The sequence below is a fragment of the Convolutriloba macropyga genome, chromosome 12, assembly GCF_964194025.1.
Source record: "Convolutriloba macropyga chromosome 12, txConMacr16.3, whole genome shotgun sequence".
NCBI lineage: Eukaryota > Metazoa > Xenacoelomorpha > Acoela > Convolutidae > Convolutriloba > Convolutriloba macropyga.
In genome coordinates this window covers 19,671,805-19,691,100 of record NC_134479.1, presented here as the reverse complement: position 1 = coordinate 19,691,100, position 19,296 = coordinate 19,671,805, and the positions used below count along the sequence as shown (strand labels likewise).

Below are 19,296 nucleotides of genomic sequence, written 5' to 3'. Positions count from 1 at the left end.
AGGTTTGGTCAAAAAATAATGTGAAAATTGCGGTGAAAAATAATTTTCACCGCAGAGCGCCCGCATCTTTTTGCGAGGAATGCGGTGAATTTTTGTAAGATTTGTGGCTTAAGCGGTGAATTGTTGCTATTTTTAGCGGTGAAATTTTCTTTTCATCGCATTCACCGGATTTGTTACAAGAACGAAACTACGGTACATGGGTTCGAACCTCTCATCTCCTGCATGTCGACACTTTCTTATTCCACTGCGCCATCTGTCACGTTTTTTATTGACACGCTTTTTATTGATATTATTGACTGCCACGCTTTTTATTGACTAACACGCTTTTTATTGATATTTCTTGTGAATTCAAATCAGATATAATAAACGTAATGAAAAACAAATACGTTGAATTTTTGTAAGGTTTACGGTTTTTATCGGTGAATTTTTTATTTTCACCGCTTAAGCGGTGAAAAAAAATAATTCACCGCTACCAACGGGAAGCGCTGAAAATAATATTTCACCGCTAAAAAACGCAAATCTTACGCAAAATCACCGCAAAATATATAGTGATTTTTAGCGGTAAATTTTCGTGAGATTTGCGATTCTTAGCGTTGATTTATTTTTTTTTTCAAACATTCTTTGCACTCAACGCGGGTTGACACCTCGACCCGGGTACCGCAATTTGCCACAACCTGTGCTTGACTTCTTGTAAAACTTGGCATTCTCCGTGATCTTTTTGCAAAAGTAAAGATGATCTAGAATTCCAGATTGCGGATGATCATTACGTGTGTCAATCAAAACCCTGAAATTAAAATACCGAATTTAAGTGTGCATCGGAAAAAAATCTTGAGTAGCCCTACATTAATTTTTCCTTTTTTCCCCATATTCGCTACTTTAATTGTTGCCACCCCCCAAAACCCACAAATGCATGGCACCACAAAACTTAACGGATGGCTTTTAAACACATCCTAATTGACTCTTATTTGCCCCAATCGACCGGGGAAGAGCTTCCAACTGCAGAAAAAATTAGAGGTGATCCCATTTTCTCAAATTATAATGTTTTCTCAAAAGTTGTAATCGACTAAGCGTTCTCAAAAGCGTTTCCAAATTGTATGATTTCACTCTCATAATTTCCTTTGACATAAGTATTAACACAGACAAACACTGCATGTACAAAATACTGACGGTAACTATACTCGTGTAAAGAACTTTAAAGTTGAGCGACGCTTAAGATGAGCTTAGAAAGGGGGGGTGCTGGAACTGAGTATAGCATTAGATCGTGACTACGCCGTTTGACTCGAGGTAGTTGATTAGAACTTAACTTAATAAGGACAACTTGAATTGGCCGCCCGGACTCTCGATTCAGTATAAGTCAGAGTTGCAATAAGTACTTCTGTTGGGTTATGGACTTTCGCAAGCGGAATAAAAAGCGTTTTTAACTAAGTAAAAGAATTAATTTCTCAAAAAATGAGAGAATAACAAAATGATATTTTACAGAAGAATTTAGAGATTTACTGGAGAGATCTGATTATTAGATCAAGATGGTGATTTGAATTTGGGGATGAGAAAGGACTCAAAAATCAGCTGTATATATACCCATTATCAGTGTGAAAAAGTCAAGATACAAAACTAATCTTAGCACCGTGATTTATAGTGGGGGTCGCAAGGGTTACCCAATATGGTTTGCTTCTGCAAATCAGTCGCAAAGGGAACCATAAATGGAATGCATTTGCACTTTTCTAAGAATTCATTCACACTTCCGGAGATATCATCAACATTTATAACATGCTGGGAAGATTTTACATCACTTAATCTAACTTTAATAATAGTTATCTAGATTCACCAATTTGAACCGAATATTGATTCTCAGCACCATTTCTTGACGATTCATTTATATAATTTCTTTGATCAAAGTCATATTGCTTGTCTTTCTAATCTGGTAAATCCAACTTTCTTTCTAATTCTCACTAAGTTTAAGACTACAGTTTGATCGATATTCTAACACCCCCACTCAGACTTGAGCTGATTGCGTAGAGTCTGCTCCCATCAAAACTGCTCTGAATATTTCCACTTTCGAAACGGGTAAGGACTTTGTGAAGATGTACGTTGCCATTTTGTCTGTAGGGATGTAATGAATTGAAATAGTCCCATCCTCTTGTCCCGGATGAAGTGAAACTTTGTTTCGATGTGCTTGCTCTTTTTGTGCTTGACTGGGTTTTGGCAAAGTCTGATACAACGTTGGTTGTCCTCTCCAATTGCTATTGGACGTTTCTCTTGGATGCCAAAATCCTCTAGAAGTTGTTTCAGGTAGAGTGCTTCCTGAACTGCTGCTGCCATGCCCTGATATTCTGCTTCTGATGAAGAAAGAGCAACTGTGGCCTGCTTCTTGACACCCCAGCTGAGTGCTGCGCCACGTCCGTTGAGCTTGAAGTAATAGCCCGTTGTTGATTTTCTGTCGTTCACGTCTCCAGACCAGTCTGCATCACTTTCCCCCACTAAATCATAACTAGCCTCTTTTGTGTAAGTAAGTTTCAAACCTTGTGAACCTTGAAGATATCGCAGAAGTCGTTTTCCGCACATCCAGTGTTGATTGGTAGGTGCATTCATGTGTCTGGACAGAATGTTGACTGTGAACATGATGTCTGGCCTCGTCTGTTTGGCCAGATACAGAAGTGATCCAACCAAGCTTCTGTAGATCCTCTGGTCCACTTCTTCGTCTCCGTTCTGTGCTGTCTGAAGTTTCAAATTCAAATCAGCTGGAGTTCTTGAGGGTTTGCATTGATCCATTTGAAACCGCTCAAGCATTGTTTCTATGTAGCGTCCTTTGTCGACTGTGAGTTTGCCCTCTTCTCGTCTGATTCTTAGACCCAGAAACCAGTGTAGTCTCCCTCTGTCTTCCATGTGAAAGGTTGCTTCTAGTGCCTTCTTGACTTCAGAGACCACTGTCATACTTCTTGATGCTACTATGATGTCGTCAACCCAGACCAAGATGAAGGTGTGATCCTCTGCCTCTGATCTTGCGAACAAGCAGTGATCGTTCCTGCTTCTGGTGAACCCTTGTCTCAGTAGGAAGTTTGCCAGCTCTTTGTACCAGTTGTTAGCAGCCTGTTTCAAACCATAAATTGATTTATTTAGTCGACATACTAACTTGTCCCCATCTGATCCGCGTTTTACAAACTCCTGTGGCTGTTCCAGATACACTTCTTCCTCGATTGGTGAGTGCAGGAAAGCAGTCTTGACATCAAATTGGTGCATCACATGGCCCTGCTTCGCTGATAGCTGAAGTAGAATCCTGAATGTCTCTGGCTAACAGGTAGGCGCAAAAGTCTCAAGATAGTCCAGTCCTTCCACTTGCTTGAAGCCTTTCGCCACATAGCGCGCTTTGTATTTGTCCACCTGACCACTGGGTCCCAATTTCACTTTTTAGACCCAATTGCCCGGTATGACGTCCCTGTCTGTGGGTGGACTCACAAGGTTCCAAGTCTCGTTGTCTTGGAGTGCCTTGACTTCGTCCTTCATTGCCCGGTGCCACTGGTCCCAATCGTCACCTTGCTTGGCTTCGTAGACTGTTTTGGGTTCCACATAGTCGCCCTCAGTCACAGCAAGATGGGTCCTGACTTCTCCAAAAAATTGCGGAACATTCCTTGCTCGTGTCCCTCGTCTGGGCTCTGCTCTGTCCGCGTGTTCCAGTGCATCTTCATTGAAGCCAACTGTCTCTAACTGTGAGAAGTCTTCTGTGTCACTGTCTTCCAGTGACTCTGAGTCTCTGTAACTCCCTCTTGTTGCAGTAGATCCTTCATCTAGTGCTGTTTCTCCAACATCCGAGGCCTCTTGTCTCAGTGTTGTTTCTTGAGTATTCACGCTCCCTGTGTCATGCCACTCCTCCTTTATTGCAGTAGATGTGTCCTGTCGTTCTCTGTTGTAATCATCTTGATGACCATCATCTGGGTGCCAGATTCCCAGTTCCGACCCATCATCTAGTAGGTCAGCCGTTTCTTTGTTGTCAGGGATTGAGCCCACTTCAGACTCCTTGATGATCAAATCTCGAACTGCCATCACCTTGCGTGTGTTGGGTACGAACACCAGGTATCCGTTGTCTCCTTCAGTGTAACCCACAAACTTTCCTTCCAGTGGTTTGGGTTCAAGTTTGCTGACATCTCTGTCCCGCTTCCTCACGAAGACTGTGCAACCAAAAATAGATAATTTACTAATTGAAAGCTTAGGTTATATACCTCTCATCAGCTCTGCTGGGCATTTTTCTTCTCCTCGTCTCACAACCAAGTTTCTGATCCTTGCTGCGTGAAGCATTGCTGCTTCCCACATCATCTTGGGAAGTCCTGAGTCAATGAGCAAACATCTTGCCATCTCCAGCAGTGTCCTGTTGCACCTCTCAGCTAACCCATTCTGTTGTGGCGTCTCTGTTATGGTCTTTTCCTGTAGAATGCCTGCATCTAAGCAGTACGTCTTGAACTGCTCTAAGAAAAAATCCTTCGCATTGTCTTGCCTCAGCTTCTTGGGCGTCCCCACACTGAGAACAAATTTCTTCAGGCTGGCCAGTGCTTCACTCTTTGCCTTAAGCAAGTCCACAAACAAAAACTTCGTGTACTGGTCTGCAAACACTATGCAGAACTGGAACCCTGACAGTGACTCTACTCTGAAAGGTCCCATCACGTCTGCGAACACCCTCTGCAGCTTCTCTTCTGTTTGGGTCTCTGCCACTCTTGGTACTGGAGTCTTTGTGATCTTGGCCAATGCACACACATTGCATACATCATCGAGTTCCCCTACTGTCTCTGGTGCATTCCTGACCACATCCGCTTGATTCAAATGACCCAATCGTCTCTGCCACTTCCTTGCACTGTCAAGTTTCACGCTGTTGGAACTCATCTTGAATTCTAGAACGCTGCAGGGTAAGTAAAACTAATTATTTTCTTGTGTTAGTTTTACCCGAGTTACCTTCTGGAGTTTCATGCAGCTGTTTCCTCTCTCGAAAGTGAAGCTATGTCCCCACTCCGCGCATCTTGAGACTGATAGGAGGTTTGAAGAATAGTCCGGCACACACAGAACAATTTTGAGTTCGCAATGGAATTCCCCTTTGTTTGAGGGTATGCTGATCCTCACACAGCCTCGGCCCACCACTCTGGAAGCCTCTCCGTTGGGATTTCTGACCACTGATTGAATGGACACAAAGTCCAGGAACGCATCGATGTTCGTCACTATGTGATCTGTACAACCACTGTCCACTAGCATGCCTGCTGTCTTCCATTGGGCAAGAGCTGCCCAGCATTCCTCGTCTGGTGTAGCCAATATTGGACCCATTGCCACTGACTCATGTTTGCCTCCATCTCTTTGTCTCTTGCATGCCCTTTCTAGGTGACCCTTCTCACCACACTTGCTGCATTGTGCTGTCTCCTTCTTCCTGTAGTCCTTGGCAAAGTGTCCAGGGATCCCACACACAAAGCAGTTTCCTTTCTTGGGTCCCTTCTTGAAGTCACGCTTCACTGCCAGTGCCACTGAACCACTTTGTCCCTTGTGTCTCTGCACCGTGCTCTCATGAAAGTTCTGCAGCCTTTTCCTCAACTCTGTGAAGTTCGTTGCCGGGTTGAAGCTTTCCTGTATAACAAAACTTTCATACCTCATTGGCAGACCATTGAGGACCAAGGCGTTGAAGAGGGTCTCCGAGACTGCTTCCCCTGCTTCTTGTAGCCTTGTGAGCAACTCCTGTCCTCTGATGAAGAAGCTGAAGCTGTCCAAACCCTCAGAATCCTCGAGCTGCAGTCGAGCAAGCTGTGCCACTAAAGTCACCACTGCCGGCGTCTCCACACTCTGAAATCTCTCTTGCAAAAGCTTCCAAGCCTTTGCTTCATCTGCAATGCCATCATCTCCCACACAGTCATGTCTCATCAGCATGAGGGTTGTTGCATCTAGAGTCAGTGCCAGATGGCACCACACATTGTTCCGTTTCTCCTTGATGTCTGCAACTTCCTTCTCATATGCATCCTTCAGCACCTTGTGGTTCTTCTTCTCATCATTGGTTGCCCCACTGGCCAGTGGCGCAGGGTCATTGGGTTGCTCCTCTATCCCCAGTAGTGATTTGTAGAGTCCCTTCGTCTGCATCATCGCCACAAATCTTGTGCTCCAGATTGGAAAGTCCTGTGCTTTTCCTGTGTAGGTCAGCAGCTTCACTGTCTGTTGATCCATTGAAGTTTGAGCAGGCAAAACAGTTGTGAAAAGAAAAGGTACTAAGCATAAAAGGATTATGACTGTCAACAACAAATTAGTTTCGTTTTGGAAATCAATTTTCTGACTTAGAAAATTGCTGGGCCCATAACCTTTTGGATTATGGACTTTCGCAAGCGGAATAAAAAGCGTTTTTAACTAAGTAAAGAATTAATTACTCAAAAAATGAGAGAATAACAAAATGATATTTTACAGAAGAATTTAGAGATTTACAGGAGAGACCTGATTATTAGATCAAGATGGTGATTTAAATTTGGGGATGAAAAAGGACTCAAAAATCAGCTGTATATATACCCATTATCAGTGTGAAAAATTCAAGATACAAAACTAACTCTATTAACACAGACAAACACTGCATGTACAAAATACTGACGGTAACTATACCCGTGTAAAGAACTTTAAAGTTGAGCGACGCTTAAGATGAGCTTAGAAAGGGGGTGCTGGAACTGAGTATAGCATTAGATCGTGACTACGCTGTTTGACTCGAGGTAGTTGATTAGAACTTAACTTAATAAGGACAACTTGAATTGGCCGCCCGGACTCTCGATTCAGTATAAGTCAGAGTTGCAATAAGTACTTCCATGAATGTCCCAATCAATACAGTGCTAGAGCTGCGTTTTGAACTGTATTTCAATAGATATCAGCACATGCAATCACCAGTTTTATATACCCCTCTGGTTTATAACCCAGGTCTAGGTACAGACTTATGAAAAGACAATGCTCGACCAAAATGTACTATGAAAAGACCATACCCGACTCATTTGAGCTACGAAAAGATTTCAGCTGAACTTTAAGACATTTTGAATTTTAGCTCGACTCATATTTCTCGCAAAAGACTTTCGCTGGACCAAAAGTTTTACAAAACACTTTGACTAGATCCCAAATTTGGACTGGACCTAAGCTCGACATAATGTTTGCAAACAATGTCGAGTTAAAGTCTTGTCATGGGTCCAGAAGCAGAAAAAATAAAATTTCGAATTCTTAAAAACACGGACCTATGAAAAAACTAATGTTAAATGCATGAAAAGACCTTAATTCGACTTTGCTGGTTATGAAAAGACTAATGGTGTACCCATGAAAAGACCTTAAATAGACTTTGTTGATTATGAAAAGACTAATGGTGTACCCATGAAAAGACCTTAATTCGACTTTGTTGGTTATGAAATGACTAATGGTGGACCCATGAAAAGACCTTAGCTGGATTTTCTTCATTATGAAAAGACTTTAGTTCGACCCATGAAAAGATAAGCTCGATTTCAATTTGGAAGCTCGACCGTGTAGTTATAGTCAATATTGGCCACCCCTACTAGACTTTTAAAGTCTTTTCATTGGTCGAGGCCTAACCTGAGAAGTATCAGTAAGATCTCGTTTATCTCAATGAGAACTCTGTGAATTTTAATTTTCCCGGTAGGAATTGTGGGAAAAAAAATATTGACGACAAAAATTTCTAGACGTCTCAGTTGTTGTGTTTCTGATGCTTGTTTAATTCTTTGGCTGTGTATATACAAACAGTGTCAAGACAAAATACCCAATGCTAATATACCCAATGTGACAAAATATCCAAATTATACCCAATTTTTTTATTCTAATAATGAAAATGCCAGAACGACTATTTAGCATAATGTTTAATTAGCGCATTTGGCCGAACATCACGGGCCATGGCATGCTTCAGTGGTCCCTGCAATTTCATATGAAACAATTGCAACCGAAAATGAGATTAAATTATCGGCCAAATAAGTAAGACAAAACAACCTTATAATACCGAATATGTGAAAGGATTATTAAACGAAAAGATCAAAGGGCAGAAATTGGGTATAACATTGGGTATATTGTGATGTATCCGTTTAAAGGTGTCCTACCCCCTGCGTGCGTTAAAAATAAACGAGCGTAGGCAAAGACATGTAAATATTTACGTGGCCGCTCGGTTGAAGCTTTGACAATATTGATCACTTTCTTTTCATATCAATCTAACGTCTTTTGGTTGAATACATTTACTCTCATGGCTTCAGTTGTTAGAATGTTTTAATAAAAAACAGCAGCAATAACAAACCATAGCAAAGTTAATTGCACGTAAAGTGCAGTTGTTTATTGACAAAGATACCTATTGTTTATGAGCTTCTAACTTCAAATCACCAATTTTACGTCTATACGTTATCAAAATAACCGAAGAGATAAAATATTGTAGCTTAATTACTATATGAAAAGTTGGGATCTGCTTTTTTAATTTCACTATTTTTGATTGAAGTTTATATATGAAATGTTTGTTGACAGATTACCTACATTTTGTCTTCGGAAAAAACGTGCTCATCTGTATAGTATATTTCATATTATTTGATATGCTAATTGTCAAGTGAAGCTTTCAATTTTTTTCCATTTTTTTATTTTGAAAAAAATAGAGAGAAGTTTATTAAACTATACCCTAAAATTAATAGCTCTTGTTTTCAGGATAATTTCCGTTTTTTGAAAGAAAACATGAGAAAACATGAAAATTTCTTGCTATCATTGACATTCCCGTCGTTTGTACACCGTTTTCTTCACGTGTGCACGAGAAAATCATCCAACATCGTCAACAACGAATGACATTTACAATAATCCGTGGAGTGAACTTGAAAACTATTATTTTATTTTATTAACTCGGTCCTTTTAATTAGCATTGATGACTTCGTTCATTTCGGGGAAAATTACATTTTATTGACTACCATAACCTTAGCCGATGTTCACAAAGGTTCAGACCTCGAGCACCAAAAATTTCGAGTTACATTCAAAGCAACGAGAAAAGGCCAAGAGTCGGGAAAAGTCTATTTCGAGAAAAAGTCCATTTCAAGGGTCGCTCGCACAGAAGTCTAATCAGAGACCAAAATCTCATGGTTAGGATATCTGTCGCACGAAAGTCTGGACAAGGGTCGCTCTAAAGCCTGATCAGAGACTAAGGTCTGGACACAATTTGCCCCAAAATCTGATCGAAGAACATTAACTGTCCCGTTTAATTTGATGGCAGTTTTTGCCACCATTTTTGGCGACACAAAAGCATAGTTGAAGTCACTTCAAATTAAATTTTGATTAAACTTTCATCAATTAGTTTTGTCCTAAGCTTATCAAGATCTTACTCAAATTTAGGTTGAATCCTATAAATTAGAATTGCTTATTTGAACATCATTTGAGGACTGGTCCGGTCAAAGCCTGGAGGAAGTGGGAGTGCTGATCGCCCAAAATTTGCTCAAAAAATTTGGGTCGCCAAAAAGTCTCACGAAAAAACTTGGCACGGTGTGGCACGGTTTGATCAGAGATCAAAGTCTGGGCATAGTCCAATCAGAGGTGACTTGGGTCTGGACCTTAACCTGGGACCCCCACCCCTGTAAGCCCGCGCCTTTCTATAAATCGAGGTCTGAACTTTGGCATATTACAAGAATTGCTACCAGTTTTGAAGGACTGAAGAGTTATCTTGTTTATTCGAAATGGGACATCAACAGCAACCAGAGGACGATGATCAGATTTCTGTCACATCCTCGTCAATTCCTTCACATGTACACGCTACCAGCATCCAACATCGTCAACAACAACAAAAACAACAACAAACGCGGGGAAGCGTCCTCGGTGGCGTCAGAAGCTACCTTGTTTTATCAGCTGTCAATTTACCTGACCAAATTGTGGATATTCATCAATGGATTAGAAATTCCCAAAGAGGAGGAATTAACAGCGCCTCAAACCCTGTTGTCGAACGACGGGTTCTAATTGTTGACGGCGCTCAATTGTCGCCCGAACGCCCTCAATGTTACGTAGAAGCAACGGTTAAAGGGGTCCAAATATCAGACATTTTGCAACGATTCATAATACAGCCCCAACTGAACATCTCATCAAATTTAGATTCCCGGACGCCCATTCCAGATTCGCCTTACCCAGATTTGAGTGGTTCCAGCGTGTTGGAAGACCTAAGGACGGTTGAGTTTCATTCCTACTTCAATAGTAATGACGAGGATCAGAGGGGCGGAGGTCCAGTGAAGCTACCTTTATCATTTTGTCTCTCTTCCGGTTCGCTGCAATCTTCTGCGGGAATTTTAATAGCTACGGAAATGGATGGACACAAACTAGGTTAGCGGTCTAGTTAATAATCATCTACTTATTAATTGACGAAGCGAGGAAAGCGTCCCGGGGCGAGGTGTTAGAAATATGACTCGACAAAACGTCGTCTGGTGGGGGGTGTCATTCCGGGTCGTTAAATACCCGGTCCCGGAAGAAGTTAATGACCCGGTAAGTCGATACATAAATCTGGTATGCGGGGAGACAACAGAAATAATTCTGTTATTGTCTGGTCTATTGACTCACCGTCGCACAGTTTCGCACTGTCTGGTTTGTCGAATCACTGTCGAACTATTTCTGATTGCTCGCGCTATTTCGCACAATTTCGCACAATTTCCCGGAATTTCGATTCATACTCCAACTATTGTCTGGACTGTCGAGTCATGGGTGTTTTGCGTCTGGATCGTCTGGTTCATACTTCCACGACCTCAACCCGGGGTGTTAAATTGTAACTTGTACTCATCAAGTATCCAACGTATCAAAACAAAAAGTTTCAGGTACAAAAAACAGGGCCCAAAAATTCACGGCTCAAAAAAAATTTTCTCCGAGTCTGTTGTCAAAGTAGATCAAAACTGTTTTTGAAGTTGTATCCTAACAGTTATCATGAAAAATAATTTTATGGCACTATATTGCGGGGTCAACATTCTCTAGTAGTCATAAAAGGATTAATAATGATGTTTTACGGTTAAAAACTTTTTTCATAGCAGGATCACAGCTTGACTTCAGTGAAATCATGCATGAATTTTGAAGAACTGTAGCCAAGACCAAAAAGTTGAAGGTTCCCCTGCAAGTTTGCTCCAGCCGAAATCTATGCTAGCTGTTAAAGTTTTTGGCGTTTTTGTTCAATCATGTAATGCAAAAACCACTCGGAGGCAAGTTGCACGTTTTCTTCAACAATCAAAATATTCTAAATTGACAACCCCATTGCTCTCAACAACCCCATACAAGTTGGTCTTTAACATTTAAACTTTCTCTTTTTCATTTTTTTTTTCAAATCCAATCAAATTGTTGACAACTTGAGAAAGTTTTTTCTACTTTTGCATCGGTTTACCTTTTAGAATTAATATTAGACTTCGGAACACATTGAATTGCTTTCTGCAGTCTTGTAGTTTATGGTTATTTGGTTGTTTCATTGAACAGTTTGTTCTGGTATCCAATTTTTGTCTCTAGGAATGTTGTTTTCCGATCAAAAAATTTTTAGAACACAGTCTTCTCACTTTACGCACTTTCAGATTTTCTAAATACGCCAAAAGATTTTTCTTACTTACAAATGCTAAGCAAGTGTTTTATTTTCTCTGCGCTTCTAGAGTGTGATCGTTTTGTATGTTTGAGCATTGTTGTCTTTGTATTACTTTTTTGTGAGATTTAATAATTACTGCGTATATGAAGACCAATATTCTCAAAGTAGTTTTAATTAGATTTCATTTAAAAGTTGGCGATTTCAAGAATCTAATTTTCCTAAAAATGTAGCGTTTTCATAGACATATTTACATATTCCAACAAAAGTTTTAAAAGTAGTTATGATTTCTTATTTAACAAATAATATTAATTTTTTTACTGAATGCGATTTATGGTTTTTACAAAAGTTTGCAAATAGTATTTGCATTTGCAATTCTTTGCAAATAAATTTCTGAGTTCACAAATTTTATACAAATATTTGTAAATAAATTAAAATTTTTTGCAATTATTATGCATTATTAACCACTTATTCACAAATTTTCTTATAAAAAAATGCAACTGATAACATTTTATAGGACTAATGGAATATCGTTATTGATGTAAATTATTTTGCAAAATGGAAGCAAATTTAATCTTACAGCATCTTGCAATAAAAAATTTTCCTCATCGTCTTGCAAGATTTTAGCGGGATTTTTCAAAAACCCCGTTGTTGAAAAATTTTTTCTCGGCTGGGAATTCTAACGCAGTGAAGCAATTAAATAATTGCTTCTTTTTTAAATAATCTTTAGGCATTTATCGTGCTACATGATCAACTTCATGTGCAGAGTTCATTTTTAATGGTCAAGTTTATGATCGCCAAATTCTATAGGCTCCGTACTCGGGTTGAATTTGCTGCCAAAATTTAATTACGGTGTGTACTCTCTTGTATCAAAGTTTTGTCAAGATCTTTTCTGCCCCCCCCCCTCCTCCCAATGCTTAGTGGGCTTTTACGGCGCCCCCAGGCGCATAAGCTTTTTTTACATAGTAACGTGCTATATAACGTCATATAATTTATAACTGGGGGCGTAAAAAGCACCGGGGGGGGGGGGGGGGCAAAATAGAATAGATCCTTTTGTCAGATAAGTGTGAACAAAAATTGACACCTAAATCTCATTGTTTTTCAATGTTTTAGACATAGAAAGTGGGGGTCCCTTTTGTTTGGTCACTCCTGGCTATATCGCCTACACACCCAACAACTATTCTATCCATACAATCCGGCTGACAAATGAACAACTTCCTTCAACGCCCCATCAGATGACAATGTCACCCCTGGAAATACCCCTGATGTCCTATTTAGTCCAGCCTTCGAATGCCTCAACAGTCGGAGCCAGAGAAGAGGTTAAGAAACAATATTAAACGCCGAAATGACTATCAAAGTGGGCTTACTTGTCGCTGTTTTTGTTCAATATTGACCCAAAGATAGAATCAAGATACCAGCTCCGATTTCGAATCATTTAATTGTTTTTGTATGAAAATTAAAAATGCGAAAACATAAATCTGCGAAAACGTTAGTTTATACCAGAATAACTACATTTCATTAATCTTTGGCGGTAATAAAAAATAGTTGTAACCATTCTGTTTACCAATTTGTGTAACCGTTTTATTTATTTTTGGATACTTTTTTAACTATAATATAATGAACCATATCTTTCCTAACCAGGAAGAGTTCTCAATTGAAAACAAAACACCATTTCCTAATCTGTTATCCTTGTTCGTTAAAGCCGTCCTACAGAGATTCCTTAAAACTCAAACATTTTTAAACATGTTTAAAAACTCAAACTGAAAGCGTTGTATTATTCTATAATTGTGTTAATATCTGTGATCTGAAAATGTGATTAGGTCAAATGCTACGGCGTTGCGTTTACCGGAGGCGGAAAATCAGTTCGTTTTGTGGAATTCTCAGTTGACGAAGGTCAAACTTGGACCGCTTGTTTTGCGGATGAAGAAGCAAGCACACAACAAAACGGACAATGTTACACTTTGAAAAATTTCCAGTTCACACTAGAAATGCGACAGCTACCTCGAAATAGCAACGTTATAATCAGAGCCACGGATCAGAACTGGATATCTCAACCAATCAGCGCTCAGCAATTAAGGCCTGACTGCCCATACGACAATTCATGTTTCAAACTCGAATTAAAAGACTTGCCAAACAACAAGCGAGCTTTCATCTACCCAGGATCAGCTAACGAAAACCCCCAAGACGTTGAATCCGGACTCTCGCTGGAACCCAAAGAAAATGACGGTGGAGCCATAAGCGAAGCCAAAAAAGCTTTGAGAAGTCACTTTATAGAGTATGTTTTACCAGTTAAACTTCGAGGCTTGAGACCCACGAACGGTTTGAGTGAGGCAGTGAGCAGAACTGTTGGCGGGTACAAAAAGAGAGATATCGGAGCTACCAAAAGCCAAGAACTGGGTTGTCAAGTGAACGCTGTTAAAGATCTGACCCCACAGGAACCGAAATGGAGGAAAACTTTGTCAAAACAAGTTGAAATTGAGCTTCGACCAGGGATCTGTTTCCTATTGAAGTATTGAGTCAATTTTATGTAATGATTTCACCAATGTCGTCCTTGTTTTGATTCTGAGGTTGTTCATAAATGAGACGTGTGACCAATATGAAATGAACATGAATCACCGATTTGAGATATAACTTTTGAGGATTAACAGATTAACACTGATCCATAGTTGGAAACCAATGGGACCTCAACACTGGTAGCTATTTAGGGTTGCGTGGTGGTGGTGGTGTTGGCGGGGGGAGGGGGAGTGAGAGGAGAGAGCGGCTGATCATTATTAGATCTGCTAAAACTTTTAAAACTGAAAACATCTTTGATAGAGAATTTTGTACGCTTATCATTGAAACAATAGGATATCTTGTTCCCTTTTTTTGTTTTATTGAGAAAAAGGAAACAGTTCCCTGACCAGTTGATGAACGGAAGTTGCGCCCGTTCCATTCGACGTTTATTCCCACGAAGGAGAAACCAGGTGGAAAAGCTGGAAATACAGTGAAGAGTTACAGTCGGGAAGAGGTCATGCAACACAACACACCTGAAGATTGTTGGATCATAATTAGAGAACATGTTTACGATATCACGCGACTGGTCAAACAACACCCTATTGGTAAGTTTGCAAATATCGTCCGACAAAGAGTTTGTAAACATTTTTTTGAGGAGCATAGGTAAATTTGAGTCATTAATACCCCACATTACACCCCAGCTTTGTGGTTATATAAAGTATAACCCTCTCATAATGCAAAATGGGGGAGGGGCCGTATAATTTGAAAGCCCTGTAAAACCATAAACACTAGGTTTAGTATACACATGTTTAAAAATAATCTAACAATTTTCTGCATTTACAAATTTTATGATAGTATCAACGAACCGATTTCAAAAATTCGAATCGAGTTCCAAGTTGAGGTTCGCGGACTAATTCGGCTTGTTGGGAAAACTTGAGCACACTTGCGCTCTTAATCATAAGGAACTAAAGCTGTGAGATTATTGTTTATTCTAGAATTTATCTTATAATAGTTGAGTAAAAAAATACATTACTACTGTTGCGTTAAACAACCTTTTGAACTTCATATTTCGAGAGCTTAAAAACTTCAATTCAAGATGACATCTGCAACAAATGCAACAATAAATTACCTCGTGATTTGAACTAAGAAATCATAAATTCATCTGATTTTACCACAAACACTTGTTTCCTTTTGAGTTTGAGTTCTTCTTGAGCATAAAGCATTTAAGTCTTTAAAGCGTTTAAAGCAAGTCTAATTAACAAAAATAAGTGTTGCGAAGCAACATTTAATGATCCGCCGAAAAATAGGTTAAGGATAAAATAGTCAAAGCATTAAGCACCCAAAGCATTCACTCTCTCAAAAATTTGTTGATAACCTAAAAGGGGGAAACTTAAAGGGAAATTGAAAAGCGGACCCCCCACTAGATACCATCATCCCCCCCACATGTTATTCAAGTTGATTAACTTGCATAACTAGGTTGATTAACCTAACCAAGGGACCCGGTAGAGGATATCTAGATGGTCAACTGTATACTCAAGCTTCTGCATTTTTTTGAAAAACTTCAGGGGAAGTCAATCTCTCTCTCTCTCTCTCTCACTCTCTCTCTCTCTCTCTCTTTCTCTCTCTCTCTCTCTCTCTCTCTCTCTCTCTCTCTAGTTCTCATCGAGAACTCGGTTTTTGTTAGCTAACTTCGCCCCCCTGAAGTACTAAGACTAAGTTCGTGCGTTAAAATTGGCCGCACTTTTGCTGGGGGATAGATACAACCCTATATTTACAACTTTCACTCTGTTTTAACTTGTTTTCTGAGTTTTTAGCCACAAAGATTTACAGCAACAGATAAAGACAAAGAATACAGCCAAAGAATACAACTAAACAACAGCATCAAAAGCAAAGCCAAGAACAGTGAGACAACAGCACATCAGAAACATGCCAGAAAATCTAGAACTTCTTCGAAAGTCGCGTGGAGCTTATAGAGGAGTTGCAACAAAACTCTACAATGAAGCAGACGGCATAATGAACAAACCGTTCACACTTCTCAATGAAGACGACCTTATCCAACTGCAGCAGATAGTTGAATTATTGAAGAAGAAGCAAGTCTTCCTATCTGAGCAGAACCAAAAGATTCAGTCTCTTTTTGATGATCCCGGAAACTCGGACAATGAAGTTGTTGAGACAGAGGAGAATGATGACAAGCTATGTTCGACAAAACATCAACTATTTTCATCGGTTTGTTCAGCGAAAGACTAGAAACTCGTCACAAGAGAGCTCATTTGCAGCCGGAAGCACCACGATTTCGAGAAATATACAGAACATTAATCTGCCGAAGCTCGACTTGCCCAGTTTTTCCGGAAACTACTTGGACTGGATCTCGTTTTTCGATCGCTTCAAGGGAGCAGTAATAGATAACGATCAGTTGACAAACAGTTTGAGATTACAGTACCTGAAGTCAGCAGTGAAAGGAGAATCTTCGAAGATGTTAACTTCAATCACAGTCACCGACGACAACTTCAATGTTGCAATGGAAATTTTGCAGAACCGATACGACAACAAAAGATTGATACTGCGAGCCCACATCCATGGAATTGTTTCTCATCGACCAGTTTCAAATGAAAACACGCGGGCATTACGAAAACTTGTCGACACAATGGAAGAGCACAGACTTTCTCTTCGGAACATGGGACAACCAGTTGAACATCAGGACCCCTTCTTTGTCTACTTGATTGCAGAAAAACTGCCCTCCGAAACACGAAAGTTCTGGGAGCTTTCTTGAAAGGGGAAAGAACTACAGAGCTATCAGGAACTAAGGACTTTCCTGGAGGAACGTGTTCAAGCCTTGGAGTCAGCAGCACCAAGCAACAGTTCATCAAATATCGAAAAACGATCTCATTTGCAACAAAATCAAGGACAGAGACACCGTCACACTCATGTCACGACAACGAATCAGCAATACGAATGTTGTGAAGAGGAACACTGGATTTTCAAATGTGGGAAGTTCAAAGTTTTAGGTGTCAAGGAGCGAGCCCAGTTGATCAAAATCAAAGGACTTTGTTTCAATTGTCTACGACCAGGACACCGAGCAGAGAACTGCGAAGGTTCTTCATGCCGCCAATGTGGACGAAAGCATCGAAATTTGTTGCATCGAGAAGATGTCCATCGAGTCAACAATCAAGTGAAAAAATCGTTTGGAAACAGCCGCAAAGCCAACGCAGGGGAACAGGAAAAGGTTACATCTGGAGCTTCAAGCAGTAATGAAGAACAAACAACTATGGATCAAAGGATAACAGCAGCACTCAAGCATGAAGACAAGACACAAGAAATTTTTCTCCAGACAGCAATGGTTGCTGTTAATGTCTAAGGAGAAATCGTGTATCTGCGAGCAACTCTGGACTCTGCATCTCAGAATAATCTTGTAACTGAAGCTGCAGTACAAAGACTTCAGCTAAAGAGAAAGAGGAACAATACTCGTGTTTTTGGACTCGGAGGAAATGAAGTCTCAGCTAATCGCGGATTGGTTGACCTTTGCCTTCAACCAAAAAACAAAGCACCAATTATCATTGACGCGTCAGTTTTGACAAAAATGACAAACGACTTGCCTTCTCGGTACATCAACACAGACAATTGGGAGACAGTAAAGGAACTACAGTTGGCTGATCCCGACTTTAACAAACCCGCCCAAGTTGATCTCATCATTGTAGCTGGACACTACGAAGACCTGATGGTTGGAAACAACCGACCGAAAGAACCAAACATTCCCGTTACCTATCGACTCTCAGTATTCGGTTCGTTAGTAATCGGACGCGAAAACGTGCAAACTTCCAATTCTTCCAGTTTCCAAACCTGCTTTGTATCATCATTTGAGGACCACTTACAGCGTTTTTGGGAAATTGAGGAAGTGCCTTCAACTAAACATCTGAAAGAAGATGTGAAGATCGCTTCAATTCAACCACACGAAGAAGCCCTGAATGAAGGTTCATCGTAAAACTGCCCTTTAAGAAAGAAATTGGAGAACTGGGGGATTCTCATTAGCAAGCACGACGAAGACTTAGAAGTCTCCTTCATAGACTTCAAAAACAGCCTGATCTGTACAGATGATATAACGAGTTCATCCAGGAGTTCATTAAACTAAGACACATGGAAGAAGTACCCGAAAATGAGATGCTACTGCCAAAGGAGAAAAGTTATTATCTCAGCCATCACTGTGTGTTCAAAGACTCAAGTACAACAACGAAGCTGCGTGTAGTCTTTGATGGTTCAGCGAAGACTATCAGTGGAATTTCTTTGAACGATAGACTGATGGTGGGACCAAGATCCTGAAAGATCTATTCAGCATCCTGATCCGTTTCCGTTTCAGCAGACATTGCAAAAAAGTACAGACAAGTGCAACTGGACGCCGAAGATAAAGACTATCATCGACTACTTTGGAAGGAACCGAACTCAACAGATATAAAGACATTAAGGATGACACGTGTCACGTACGGAATAGCATAATCAGCGTTCCATTCTTTTCTTCCATTACAGGTTTTAGCGGAAGATGTTATGGACAAAAATGTACAGATCGGAATCATGACAGACATGTACGTCGACGACTTGTTGACAGGAGCAACCGATCTGGAAAGTGCAATGAAACTGCAGGACTCAATCATAGCAGTTCTTTCAGAAGCAGGGTTTGAGATTCGCAAATGGACTTCAAGTAACCCAGAACTTGTTGAAAGATTACCTGCAAACTTTCGAGAAACTACCGAAGAGATGACAATTAAAAACGACGACTACAGTATAAAAACTTTAGGCGTCAAGTGGAATCCAAATCCAGACCACTTCAGTTTCATAGCAAAACTGGACGAAAAGACACCATCTACAAAACGCGAAATACTGTCAGAAGTCACCCAGCTCTTTGATCCTTTGGGATGGCTTTCACCTACAACAATACAGTTCAAGTCTTTTGTACAACTGCTATAGATGGACCGACTTGGATGGGACGAAGCTTTGTCGAAAGGCCTCGTAGCAATAGTACAGCCGACTCAGAGTTCAACTGAGGGAATTGGAAAATATTACACTGTCCAGAAAGGTAGTTTCAATCTCACCAGCATCATCGGACATTAAACTCCACGTGTTCTGTGATGCATCAACTACAACCTATACAGCAGTTGTGTAAATACGACAATCTTTCGACCGATCGTTTCACACAAGGTTGTTGACAGCAAAGACCAGGGTTGCACCAATAAGGAACTTGTGCGTTCCGCGGTTGGAACTTTGTGCAGCACTTCTTG

At 40.3% G+C, this 19,296-nt stretch overlaps 1 protein-coding gene across 3 annotated transcripts in view; it reads left to right on the top strand.

Annotated features, from left to right (window-relative positions):
* The first annotated feature begins 8,311 nt into the window (after nucleotides 1–8,311).
* The window catches only part of LOC142350283 (uncharacterized), a 42,638-nt gene continuing 31,653 nt past the window's right edge, over nucleotides 8,312–19,296 (top strand). For 2 of the 3 annotated variants that reach the window (XM_075402071.1, XM_075402069.1), the window contains exons 1-5: nucleotides 8,312–8,947; nucleotides 9,630–10,311; nucleotides 12,650–12,855; nucleotides 13,357–14,026; nucleotides 14,440–14,634. In XM_075402071.1, coding sequence (XP_075258186.1) covers nucleotides 9,678–10,311; nucleotides 12,650–12,855; nucleotides 13,357–14,026; nucleotides 14,440–14,634 — 1,705 coding nt within the window. In that variant the 5' untranslated portion in view covers nucleotides 8,312–8,947; nucleotides 9,630–9,677. Of the gene's footprint in view, nucleotides 10,312–12,649; nucleotides 12,856–13,356; nucleotides 14,027–14,439; nucleotides 14,635–19,296 lie in introns of all 3 variants that reach the window. The other variant, XM_075402070.1, reaches the window with a different exon arrangement.